Source organism: Sciurus vulgaris (genome assembly GCF_902686455.1).
Source record: "Sciurus vulgaris genome assembly, chromosome: 11".
Taxonomy (NCBI): Eukaryota; Metazoa; Chordata; class Mammalia; order Rodentia; family Sciuridae; genus Sciurus; species Sciurus vulgaris.
The window spans coordinates 19,260,248-19,273,725 of record NC_136472.1 but is presented as its reverse complement, the minus strand read 5'-3'; the positions used below and the strand labels follow the sequence as shown (position 1 = coordinate 19,273,725).

Genomic DNA, 13,478 nt, shown 5'->3' with positions numbered 1-13,478 from the left:
CAGAACAAAGCCCAAATCGAACTCTGCAGATGTGAACTTTAAGAAACAAAGGGAAAATATTACTGAGGATGTTAACACAGAAGCATCATTGTGTTTCCACCTACCTTGGCGTGGTTCCCAATCTTGTTCCACAGACTTCAACTGCTTGACTTGTTTAATTATATCACACCCATGAAAATGAAACTCAAGTTCTGCATCATGTGTTGATCTCATAGATTGGTCTACATTTCTGGGATTTCTGATAGAAATAGTGATTTATATCTCAGCCTTCCAAATCTGCAAGGATTTCCCAAACAAAGCAAATCATTTCTGTATTTGAAAAGAACTATTTGTTCAACCACATGAGCAATACAGGAAGTTGAAAATGAGCCAACCCAATGACTCCATGCCCTTGATATGGGTGCACTGTTTGTAGGGTGAATTAGCCATGGTAAAATATCTAGAACATCATGGTTTTGTACAACTGAGAAAAGTCCATGGAAGTTGCTTTTTACAGTTCTGACTAAATATTGCTCCAGATTTCAAGTGTAAAAATTTTAGAATTATTTCTGCTTGTGAACCCAAACTGTGGTATAGTCTTCAATCCTTATTACATGTGTTTATATAATAGTATTTCATATCCATCATCAAAAGTTGTTTTTTGTTAATTGGAATTTTTAAAAACTGTTTTTAGTTGTAGATTAACACAGTACTTTTATTTATTTTCATGTGGTACTGCAGATTGAACCCAGTGCCTCACATATACAATGTTTTATATGTAGTTTATGCAAACAACTTCTCTGTATATAAGAGATTATATAATTTCTATGGTTTTCGTTAATGCACATTTTATTGGTCTGAATTTCTGGGAATAAGGTATTTTCATTTTTAAAATATATAATAAATATATATTCAATAAATATGATATATAATAAAATGTATATATTTTACATAGAGAGAGTGAGACTGGCAGAAAGATAAATAGACATATGGAGTGAAATGAAGTACTACACCATCATAAACAAGATGATAATTTTCTGAAAATTAAAAGACTGCCTAACATTTTTCCTCAGAGGTGAAATTGTTTAGATACTAGAGCTTTTTCAGATGGTCAAAGGGTAACAACAGCACTGAGAAATGCGTGTCAATATTATTAGAGAACATGGATCAGTTTCTGATGACCAAAGGAGATTCTAAGCAACTTTGATTACAGGATGTTTCTAGGAATAGTAAAACTAAAATATCCATAGAGAACTGCTCAGTACCAACGAAGCTGCAGGATGCTTATCTGCTGTCTTCCCCGACTGGATTAAAAACAAGGAATATCTGGCGAAACCCGCTGGGAGGATCCCCACTGGCAGGCGTGCTTAGCCACCTGGGCTCTGTGATGTCCTGAGACATGCTCCTCTGCTCTCCTTTCATGACACCAGTCTCTCTGCTCTTTCACTGCTCAGGATGAACTCTCAGATTTCCTCCAACAAGAGCTGGATGCAGGAGGGGAACCAGAGTACAGTCTTCACCTTCGTCTTCGTGGGCTTCTCAGAATATCCGAAGCTCCAGGTGCCCCTGTTCCTGGTGTTCTTGACCATCTACACAATTTCTGTGCTGGAAAACCTTGGCATGATATTGATTATCAGGATCAACCCCAAACTCCACACTCCCATGTACTTTTTCCTCAGCCATTTATCCTTTGTCGATTTTTGCTATACCACCACAATTGCACCCAAACTTTTAGACCTCTTGATTGTGGAGGACAGAAGCATGTCCTTCAAAGGATGCATAGCACAGTTTTTCTTTGGCTGCACGTGTGTCATTACGCAAACATTTATTTTGGCAGTGATGGCTTACGACCGGTTTGTGGCTGTTTATAACCCCCTGCTGTACACGGTTGCTATGTCACGAAAGCTGTGCTCTCTCCTGGTGGCTGGAAGTTACATATGGGGTGGAATCTGTTCCTCCACGCTCACGTATTTTCTCCTGGCACTATCTTACTGTGGCTCTGGAATCATCAATCACTTTTGCTGTGAGTACTCTGCCATCATCTCCGCATCCTGCTCGGATTCCTCCAACAGCCAGCTGGCGTGTTTAGTCATCTGTATGTTCAACGAGGTTTGCAGCCTGCTGATCATCCTTACCTCCTATGTCGTCATAGTCATTACAGTCATCAAGATCCCTTCTAAGGGTGGCCTCAGAAAAGCCTTCTCCACCTGTGGCTCCCACCTGGCTGCCATCTGCTTCTGCCATGGGGTCATCCTCCTTCTCTACTGTGTGCTCAAATCTAAAAGCTCCTTGCTCCTCGTCAAATTTGCCACGGTGTTTTACAGCATGGTCATCCCCATGCTAAACCCCCTTATCTACAGCCTAAGAAATAAAGATGTCAAGGAGACCTTGAAAAAGTTGGTGCACTTAAAAGTGCTTTCTCACTCATGATAGTTACACGTATACATGTGTTTCTCTTCCAACTTCAAAATAACTTGGATTCCACATTGCATTGTTTTCAATAGTCTCTTCAAATAATGCTATGACATTGTTTAGAGAATTTGTGAGATTGTGATATATATATATGATTGTCAAATCAAGTTATAATTTAATGATCACTTATGAGTGAAGGGGAAAAAAGAGAAAGGTAATCCTGCTTTTGCCTCAGCTAAAATGTAGTAGGCTAAACCATGGTCCTCTATGATGTCCACAGTCGATATTTTAGAGCTTAAGTATTTATCTTTTATTTCAACCTTCCCTTCCTCTTCACTCTCTTCCCCTTCTCACACTTCATTTCCTTTCTGCATTTTCAGTGTTCTGTCATTCTCTCTCCCAATGTGGCATCCTTACACACAAGAACTTTTTAATAATGATCTCTGTGTATTCCTCTAACAAAGCAAAGGCAGAACACAAGCAACACTATTTAATTGGCACATAAGCACCTTCCCACTCCCTTTGTTTGCGCTGCCTGGAGATTGTGGTATCCATAATCTTTCTCTTTACAGTTACAATCTGTACTTTTTATTTTTTTCTACATTTGAAATGCATTTAAACTAAATCTTAACATAGACATTCCATTTTATCTGGCATCATTTTTAAGGATTTTGTTCACAAAATCCTTAAACACCTTTAAGTCATAAATTGTAAATATGCTTTATTTTTTTATTTCTGAATTGTGTTCCATCAAATGAATCTCCCATAATTAGCTTATTCACACTACTGTTTATTTTTATTTGGCATTGTTTCCTTTTTAGTCTTTTATTGTAAGTGCTTCTATGAATATTGTTCTGAAGGTCTGCCTTCTGTGGATTTCTGTTAATCTAATTGAGTTGTTTCCAAATTGTTAGAAAACTTGTTTGTAGAAGAAGAAATCATGTCCTCAGGATGCATTGAGTGATTCTTTGTGTGCATTCTCTTGGGGGCAGATATATTCATACCAGCAGTGGTGTGTTAGGAGTGGTTTGTAGCGGTTTGTAGCAATTTGTAACCCTCCTTTCCACACAGTTGCAATGTTCTAAAGCTCTCACCTTTCTATCGACTGTGACATACTCTAGGGCTTTCATCAGTTCCTTATTATCCATGTACTTGTGGTTGGCTTTGTCTTTGGTGCAACTATGTTGACATATAACTTTGTGAACATAGTCCTGTTGATGCTTTTCCTGCTCTGTCCCCTAGCTAATGCAGAACAGTACTTTTTCATTTGCCTTTTCTAATGAAATATGCAGGCTTTTGATCATTGTGTGCCCCATGTTTCATTTTGATCATGAAAACGCCTTCAACTGGGGGTGCTACAAACCTCCTCTACATGAGTCTTTATCATACTGTCATTGCTATGTTCATGGCACAGTCCTTTTCTTTGCTGTGTTCTTACTTCTAAAATGCAATGACTTGTTGCCAAAGTGGCCTGTCTATCATAGAGTGGCCACTCCATGCTCTGCCCACCATCTATAGCCTCAGGAGCAAGACGTGAATTGAGGCATCCGGAAGATTACCAAAACCCATTGTTACATCATAACTTTAGCGATACCATTTACTTCTGAGACTAGTAGGGCTATTGTTCAACAACAAATCAGCACATGAATCTGTGATAAATCTCCAAGCAGGATCCTGATGTCTGTTCACCCTACTCTTTAGTACAGTAACTTTCAAAAACTAAAATTATCTTGCTTAAAATCTCAGAAGACTTATATCAAATATTTGATTTAGATGTCATATTAAAGGTTTCTGTTTTACTATACCATGTCGTTGTCAGGTCAATATTAAGTTCAATTTAAATCTTGGGAAATATTAGTTTTGGGGAGTGTTATCAAAAATTATAATTTGCATAAGGACATGTGCCACATAATGTAAAACTAGTAAGCAAAGAGCTGCTTATCATAAAAGATGAAACCTCTAAAATTATTCACATTTAGTTCCACATGGGTTGCTGGCATTGAATGTTTTGGAGGCAAACAAAAACAAAATCTTACCTATCTTTAAAATTTCAGATTTTTAAGCAGCCAAATTTTATTTGGCATTTTATGTATTTATTTTTGTTCTGTTTAGTTATAAATTCCAGTACAGTCTATATGGTCCATTTGTATACAAAGAGTATATTTTATTCTAACTAGTATTCCAGTATAGAGGATGTACAAGATGTTGACATTCACTGTGGCATATTTATATATGAATACAGGGAAGTTACGTCAGATTCATCCTACTGTCTTTCCTAATTCTATCCCCCTTCCCTTCCCTTCATTCCCCTTTGTCTAATCCACTGAACTTTTATTCTCCCCCCTCTCCCTATCATGTTGTGTGTTTGCATACACATATCAGAGAGAACATTTGATCTTTGGTTTTATGGGACTGGTTTATTTCACTTAGCATGATAGTCTCCAGATCTATCCATTTACCAGCAAATGTTATAAAGGCATTCTTCTTTATGGATAAATAATATTCAATTGTGTATACATATACCACATTTTCTTTATGCATTCATCTATTGGACACCTGGGTTGGTTTAGTTGCTCACCTATTATGAATTGAGCTGCTATGAACATTGATGTGGCTGTGTCACTGTAGTAAGCTGATTTTAGCTTCTTTGCATATACATACCAAGGAGTGGTATAACTGGATCAGATGGTGGTTTTATTCCCAGTTTTTTGAGGAATCTCTATCCTGTTTTCCAGAGTGGTTGCAACAATTTGCAGTCCCCCCAGAAATGTATAAGGATTCTTTTTTTTTCTTTTTTCAAATCCTCACCAACATTTATTGTTACTTGTATCTTGGTAACTACCATTCTGACTGGCATTGTAATTCATGTTTTCTCTCTACATGCTAGTACAAGAAAATGTAGCATGTTTTATAAATATACATCTGTCACCTATTTTTTTGCCATTCATGTCAATGTGGTTGTGCATCAATTTTCCATCATTTTTGAAAATTTGACTAGAATAATTTTAGATGCATTTTCATTTGTGAAAAAATGTAATGGTCTCAATTATTTTTCACCCCATTTATTTTATAATCTTCAAGTGAAACAAGAATATTGAGGTAACACACACGTTATTCAATCATCAGCTACTTTTTATGAAAAATGTAATATGCAGTCTTTAACTACTAGATCAATGACCGAGGTAGTTCTGTTGATATAAATTGAACTGTTTTGGCTTGAGAAGGAGCTGACTCGCTCAGCTTACCTTCAACTTAGGTCTGTCTGTCATCTTTCCTGGACCATTTACCTACTTGTATTTGTTCATAGTAAAAGTTACAATAAACTTTGCCAATAAAAAATACTACAAGTTGCTGATTGGATCTCCAGGGGTAAATTCTATGAGTCTGAACAAATAACATGGTTAAGTAAAAAAAATCAAGTGGAGAGAAAGCAATCTACCTCTTGTAGAAATAGAAAGTTATATGTCAGGGTACTGGCAGGAGTGAGGAATAGACTCAAAATCTCCAAATTCATGAAAATTAGTATAACTCAACACATTCTTTCTTGATAGTGCCAGATGGCAGTATGGATAAAAGATAACCCATGATTGTAACTTGATTTACTGAAGCTTTCTATTATTTTTTTAGTTCACTTGATTGCCTTCAATTAATGGCTCATTGAGATAAAATATAAGAACTTCTCTTGTCTTTGTTTCTTGACCACCATGTTGCATAGAGAACAGGGAACATACCCATACATCTTAGGTTCACTCTAACCTATTAGGAGATACCTGTTTTCCCTGAGATTTCTTTGTTCTACCAAATAAAACTTGAAAAAATCTTCCTATAACACTATCTCAAAACACATGCCTTATACAATTTACCATTTAGATATATTCAAAACTTATTGAATATTGCAATATTTAAAAAATCACCTCAGATTTTAATTTTCAGCCAACCATGGATTACAATTTAATTTCCAGTGTATTAGATTATAAAATGCATAGGTGAGTGTACATATTTTATTAAAGATTTTTAAAATTTTTATGTCTAATTGTGTGTAATTTTACAAATTTATAGAGTAGTGTTTTTCAATACACATGTATTTAACATAGTGGTCAAATTCATGCATGTAAAGTATTTACTACTTCAAACATTTGTATAACATTAATCTTTACATTTTTATGATTTTTGTGTGTGTAAAAGGTCATGTCTTCTGATGATGATACATTTATCTACTTACATAGCATCTCCCTCCCTATCATTTGTTTAAATGTATGTATGTATTACCAGCTATTCCTCTTAAAATTTATAAGTGATCAAATATGAAAAAAAGAAAATAATATCTCATTATAATTTCAAAATTATTTGATGTTTCACTAAAACATAGTTTTAGTTTTCATGTGAATATCCTTTATCAAATTGAGGCACTTCTTATCTTTTTGACTGAAGAAATTTCTACATGGATTGCTGTTATATTTTTAAAGGAATAGTTTCTGATAATATTAATATCACATGTGTTTACAATCTCAATCTGTTTGGATTTAGTGGTGTGTAAGTTAACACTAATTGATTGATAATTATTACTGTCATGGAAAATTTATTGAAATTCCAGGAAGTTATGGACCACATGTTCTTGAGACTGAGTGTACTAGATTATCCAAGTCTACTTTCATATTTTATTTCATTAGCATCCTTTTCACTGGGGACGGATCTACTTCTTAAATATTTTCTTCCTTTTGAAAATTGTTTTCTATTGTTATAATATTTTTATCAATAAGACTGGGTCCATTTAAATTTTCTTATAATTTGAGTCATACTTCCTGGATCATATTTCTTCTTTTTTGGGGGAGGAAGGAAAGGCCTGGGATTGAACACAGGGGCACTTGAACACTGAGCCACATCCCCAGCCCTATTTTGTATTTTATTTAGAGATAGGGTCTCACTGAGTTGCTTAGCACCTCACTTTTGCTGAGGTTGACTTTGAACTCTTTATCCTCCTGCCTTGGCCTCCTGAACTGTTGGATTATAGGTGTGAGCCACCACACCCGGGTACATTTAAGTTGGTTTATTTAATGTGAAGATCAACATATAACTGATTTAGAGAGCTTATCTTCTAACTAATAGAAGAGGACACTATCTCTAATTATTTTTCATGTAGTTCATGACAACAAGCTGTCATGGATTCTCCAGGGTCTGGGTCCCCAAAGTTGAGTAGTTAGATACAAAGCAAGCAATTTGATCATGGAAAACAAATCCAATGATTGTTTCTTTATCAAAGGCATTTCTATGCTCCCTTAAAAAATGTTTAACAGTTGGATTAAAGTCAGGAGTTGGATCCTTTACTGAATTCTATTTTGCATGACTCACTCATTGCTTTAAAAGGAATGCAAAAATTTAGAGAAATTGTAATTTAGAGAATGATTGTGCATTAGCTCATTAACATTAGCAAGGAAGCCAGCAATTTAAAAGCATATATCAAGAAAATCTGGGGTTTGGTGAGTTGCTTCTATACTGGGCCTTTTTTCTTCTTCTTGTATGGGGTATTTTAAAATCAAGAAAAAATTTGTGATAAGAAAAATGTGGGATTGAGGGAGAGGAAAGTCTACAAAGTTCAGCTATAAAAGGTGTGGAAATCTACTCTCATTGTTCCAAGCACCATTTTACTGATTTTGAAACTATGTCCTTTAATATGTGAGATATGTGAGAGGTTTTTAATGAAATATGAAATGTAAACTTTGTCCTCTTTACATTAATGAATTCAGGAAAAAGAAAGTACCATGCACAAACATGAATATGCAGATAAAACAGCAAAATGTGCAAGTATTTAATAAATAGTATAATAACACAAATGCCAAATAAATAAGAGACAGAAAAGTTTGTGATATTTTGATAACTCTTAAATAAAGCCAGAAAACAAAACAAAAGAAAAGAACAAATCAAAACAGTGAGGTTTGGATAACCAGAAATGTTTTCTTGGGAAAGCAACTTAGGGATCTTGTCATTGCAGGAGGAAATGCTATAAAATACTAGAGGAAAAATTGGGGCCATTTTTGAGGGTTAAAGGAAATAACTATTTTTATAGAGTAAAATTTTCAAACAATAATATGTTTTGAGCATTATAAAGAGACCCACATAGTACAGTGTCGATTTCATGCTTTTGAGATGAAAAGCTGTCAATCACAACTAAGTTGTTGGGTTCAAGGTTAAAGTATAGCTGGGATGGATTTTCATGGGTCACAAATACCCTTGTAGCTATTTAAATGACAGATGTTCACAGAAATGAATAAGGAGATACACTTCCAAATTTCTCTGCTTTTCACTTTTTCCTGACTGAATTTACTGTAGGCACAACATGAGATCATGAATGAATGAGCAGAAAGCACTAGACATTGATTAGGAACTTTGGGAAATTAAGATTAAATACATGACTGGATTGAGGAATGAGTGGACAGTTGAGGCCCAAACTGGACATCAAGTCAGTTACAACTAAAGAGGACAGAATGTAAATTCTCTAGAACATTTATTTTTTCATATATAATGCCCTAGACATAAGGGTAATTAAAATATATTATCCCAGGAATCCTTCAAGTACTTAGCTTAATTAGCTGCAAGGAACACCTAACTACTTTCACAGAATTATCATCTCGGTGATAGATTAGCAATGATGGTGCCCATTGTTTTTATGTACCTGATCATTTATAAACAAATAAATACATAGTGCACACCTTGCACTCAAAACAACTGTGAGATGACAACCTTTATGTCATCTGGAATCCTTCCACATATTTATGCTCCTGTACTTAATAAACTAAATCACATGATTTAGACAATACAGGTATTCTTCCAAAGTAGAAATGACACAACATTTTGAAAAGGTTTCACACATTTTCAAAATCATACTTGGGTGCAGAACACTAGAATGATCACTGATGATCAGTAAGAATAAGGGAAACTGAAATTATAGTGAAGGATTCTGGGTAGACAGAGAATACCAAATTAAAGCAAGACTGGTGTCGAGTGTACCTCCAGGTTAATTGAAGGCCATGCAGGCAGCAATGGGAGACCAGAGGACATTCACAAGGCACTAAATGTAATAATAATGCACAATCCTCAATTTTGACCTCAAAATTCAAAGTGTATATGCTTGGGGTTTGTGTTGTACCAGTAAATCATTGAATAATTGTGCTGTTGCAGTGAATTGAGTTCATTATACATAGTTAACCACAAGTAGTTCTAAGTCATTAGGTATATATAGCAAATGACAGCAGTTTCCTGACTTCAACCCATCCAGACTTGGGTAGAATGCTTCATGCTGACACCTGTTTAGGAAGGTTAATTATGCACCAAGAGTATTGAGTGAACTCTATGAACAATTTCTTTTTTAATCATTGTGAAAGATAAATGACAGAAAAGCATAACCAAATGTAGATGCATCCTGAGGAAATAGTAGAAGGACCAATTAAAACATATGGAAAGTCTCTACTATGAAAAAGAGTGAATCAAATTTTTCTCCTTTTTTAATTCACTAGACTGAAACATAATTATTAGAGTCTAAAAACAGAAATGTCATTATTGACATTGACACATTAAGATAAATATTTAAATAGAGAATTGACTTTGATGATTAGGCACATGGTTTTCTTCAATTATAAGGTTTTGAAGAAGGATCACTAGATGTGAGCTCAAGAGCTTCTATGTAAGGAAAGGACAAAAGTAATATTGCTAAGGACATCTGCACAAAATATGCAGAAAGAATTAGGATTTTTCTGCTTTTAAACTGCTCCACATCTTATTCTGATCTTGGCATATGAATTTTTGGAAAGGTCACTTAATTTAACCAAAGTCAGCATTTCACAAGTTTCCTTGCTATCTTAGTAGATTGTGTCTCCAAAGTCTTCAGGTGCATAATTGTAGTGAAACAAATGTAATTTCTGTGACTAAACATAAAGACAAGCCTTTTGTGTTAACACATGATATCAAATGAATATGGTTCACCAAGGTCCACTGGTTGTTGTGTGCAATGGACGTTGTGGTGGTAGAGTTGATGATCTGCTGGGATGAGTAGCAGCAGATCCAGTGTAATAACTGAAGTTCTCAGCTATTACAGACTAGAAAAATAATTGTCAGAGTTCAGATAAGTACAAGATAACTCTATCATATTTTATGGGTCTCCACATTTATTTCAAAATTAACCTTTTATTTAAATTGTGTCATGTGAAATTTCAAATATTCATACACCTACAGATCACAATATTTTTTCTATTTTTCTACTTTTTATGTAGTTTTTCCATGGCTACCACAACAAAGTTTGCCTTGAGGACAAAAGGGCTTTTGGTTTTGTTTTGTTTTGTATGAGAGACTGATTTTTAGTGGTACCTTTTTTGTTGTTTTTAGTTGCTGATAAATAGTGGATGTTTATTACTGTTTTATAGGTTATGTACTAAAAACAAACTATGTAAGTTACCTGAAAAATTTGAAAAGGTTAAGAATATATTCAGATGTTTCCTTAGGATATTACTTGATATATTGAATTCATGATCTTATAAAAGATTATATGCTGGTGATAATTCTACTGAACATAGCTATCAGCAGAATTTGTTTATATGCAGTGCTGAGGGTGGAACCCAGGGCCTCATAGGTACCAGGGAAGTGTTCCCCCTAAGCCACTTGTCAAGTCAACCAGTGGAATGTTTTTGTTTTTGTTGTTCATACGATTTAAAGATGCTCTTGGATGTTTTATGAACCTTTGATAATAGAATATGCCTTGAAGAAGTAAAATTTCAATGAATCAATATACAATTGTGAGTGTCTGGAAAATACATTTCATACTATTTGGTGGTTTGTTCGTTTGTTTGTTTTAACTGCTGTTTGTTTCAGAAATGAGGTCTTGCTATCTTGCCATGGTAGGTCTTGAAATCATGAGCTCTAGTGATTCTCCTTCCAAACACCTCAGTTTTTTTGAGTATTCCTCCGTGACTGCTTACAAATAAGTTTTTATTTTTTAAATCCTAACTTCTTCTTCTAAAAGGATATGCCCTTCCATAACCTGATAACTGGTGCAATCTGCCCAATGAGTCCCTGAGTTTTCTCTCTGCCTTTTTTCTTTTACCTAATTATATTTATATTTATTGTAAACATTCTAAGCATCACATACATCTACAAATACTTTGTAGGAAATATTTGTAGGAAATAATAATGTTGATAGGTACTACAGTGTTTTCTAGAAAACTATAATGCTGAAGGATAACACTGATTTTCTCTTATAAAAAGTCAATGAGCATTCTAATAAGAATCCCAAGCAAAGCATAACCACTTATGAGGGTGAACTGACCACATTTGTTTACACTGGTTTATACTGAGCATCTACAGAACTTCTCCCTCTGGGAATTCTCAAGTTCTGATGCTCAATTTTATTCTCTCTCTCTCTCTCTCTCTCTCTCTCCATCTTCACAAAGGTTCATGGTACATGTGGTACATGACACAGGAAACAAGAGCTCTGTGTCCACATTCATCCTGATGGGATTCTCAGAATTTCCACACTTCCAGGCACCCCTTTTCCTGCTGTTCCTCACCATCTGGTGGGGAACATGGGCATAATCCTAGTGAGAAGAATAAATCCCCAAATGCATACACCCATGTACTTTTTCCTCAGCCACTTCTCATTTCTGGACATTTGCTACTCCAGTGTATTTACTCCCAAGCTGTTAGAGATCTTGGTTGTGGAAGACAGAATGATCTCCTTCAATGGATGCATGACACAGTTTTTCTTCGGCTGTGCATGTGTGATTACAGAAATGTTCATGTTGGCAGTGATGGCCTATGACCGGTTTGTGGCTGTGTGTAACCCCTTGCTTTACACAGTTGCTATGTCTCACAAGCTCTGTGCCTTCCTAGTGGCTGGAACTTACACATGGGGTGGACTCTGCTCCCTGATAATCACACATTCTCTTGTGCAACTATCCTACTGTGGATCAGGCCTCATGAACCACTTTGGCTGTGAGTACTCTGCCATCATCTCTGTCTCCAACTCTGACCCCTTCTTCAGCCAGAAGGCGTGTTTAGCCATTTCTATATTTAGTGAGGCATGTAGCCTCCTGATCACTCTGGCCTCCTACGTCTTCATTGTTGCCACTGTCATCAGGATGCCTTCCAAGGGTGGTCTCCGCAAAGCCTTCTTCACCTGTACCTCTCATCTGACTGCCATCAGCATCTTCCATGGGTTCATCCTGCTTCTCTACTGTGTGTCCCACTCCAGAAACTCCTGGCTCCTGGTTAAAGTGGTGACTGCACTTTATGCTGTCATGATCCCCATGCTGAATCCCCTGATCTATAGCCTCAGGAACAAAGATGTCAAAGAGACACTGAAGAGGCTGATAAACTCCAAACTGCATTTTCATCCAGTATAATTTTTAAAAAGCTTATTTATGTTCTAACCATATTAATTTTTTCATATACTTATTGATGATACTTTAGCTTAAAGTTAATCCATGGTTATACTTTAGGTCAATTGAATATTAAATATAGAGTGGTTTTCAGTGTGAAAATTGAGCTACTCTTTACTGTTTTCATACCAATATAATGCACTTATCTCTACTTCATCTGTAGATATTCTGAACAGTTATGCTTCTTCATTTCTTCAATGAACACTAGGGAAGGAAAAATGAAGATATATTTATTTTGGTATCTGCACCTTATGTCATGGCATAACTTTAAGCTGTTCTTAAAATAAAGAACAAACAGATTATAAAAGTCCTCAGTTGGAGGCATTCTGAAGTCCTTGAAAATCACATTTTTGACTCAACAAATTTTATAAAACATGACTTTTCATTTCCTCTTATATTATTTCAACTAAAATAGGAACCCTTGGTTTATATTATGAAATTGTTGTCTGATTTAAGCAAACAGGTAGAAAATATTAGCTACTATCTTCACTCATTTTTTCATGTATAAATGTAATGTATAATGCATATATTGTGATTTAATAAATGTTGAGGTATTCATATCAAGAAATAAGTCCAATTCACTTCTTTTTTTTTGCTATTTTTAAAAAATTTTTAAATATACATGAGCATAGAGTGTATTTTGACATACCACACACACGGAGC

At 35.2% G+C, this 13,478-nt stretch overlaps 1 protein-coding gene and 1 pseudogene across 2 annotated transcripts; both read left to right on the top strand.

The window, feature by feature from the left end:
• The first annotated feature begins 1,266 nt into the window (after positions 1-1,266).
• LOC306638902 (olfactory receptor 1165-like) lies at positions 1,267-2,427 on the top strand. Its single transcript, XM_079102353.1, has one exon. The coding sequence runs from the start codon at positions 1,435-1,437 to the stop codon at positions 2,407-2,409; it is 975 nt and encodes a 324-aa protein (XP_078958479.1). The 5' UTR covers positions 1,267-1,434; the 3' UTR covers positions 2,410-2,427.
• Positions 2,428-11,832: 9,405 nt separating this feature from the next.
• Positions 11,833-12,779, top strand: LOC306639717 (olfactory receptor 1165-like; annotated as a pseudogene). Its single transcript has one exon. The product of its transcript is annotated as an olfactory receptor 1165-like (transcript).
• The last annotated feature ends 699 nt before the right edge of the window (positions 12,780-13,478 follow it).

What these genes read in the sequence shown, in the direction of transcription:
- LOC306638902 (XM_079102353.1), top strand. Translation starts at nt 1,435, where the DNA reads ATGAACTCTCAGATTTCCTCCAACAAGAGCTGGATGCAGGAGGGGAAC.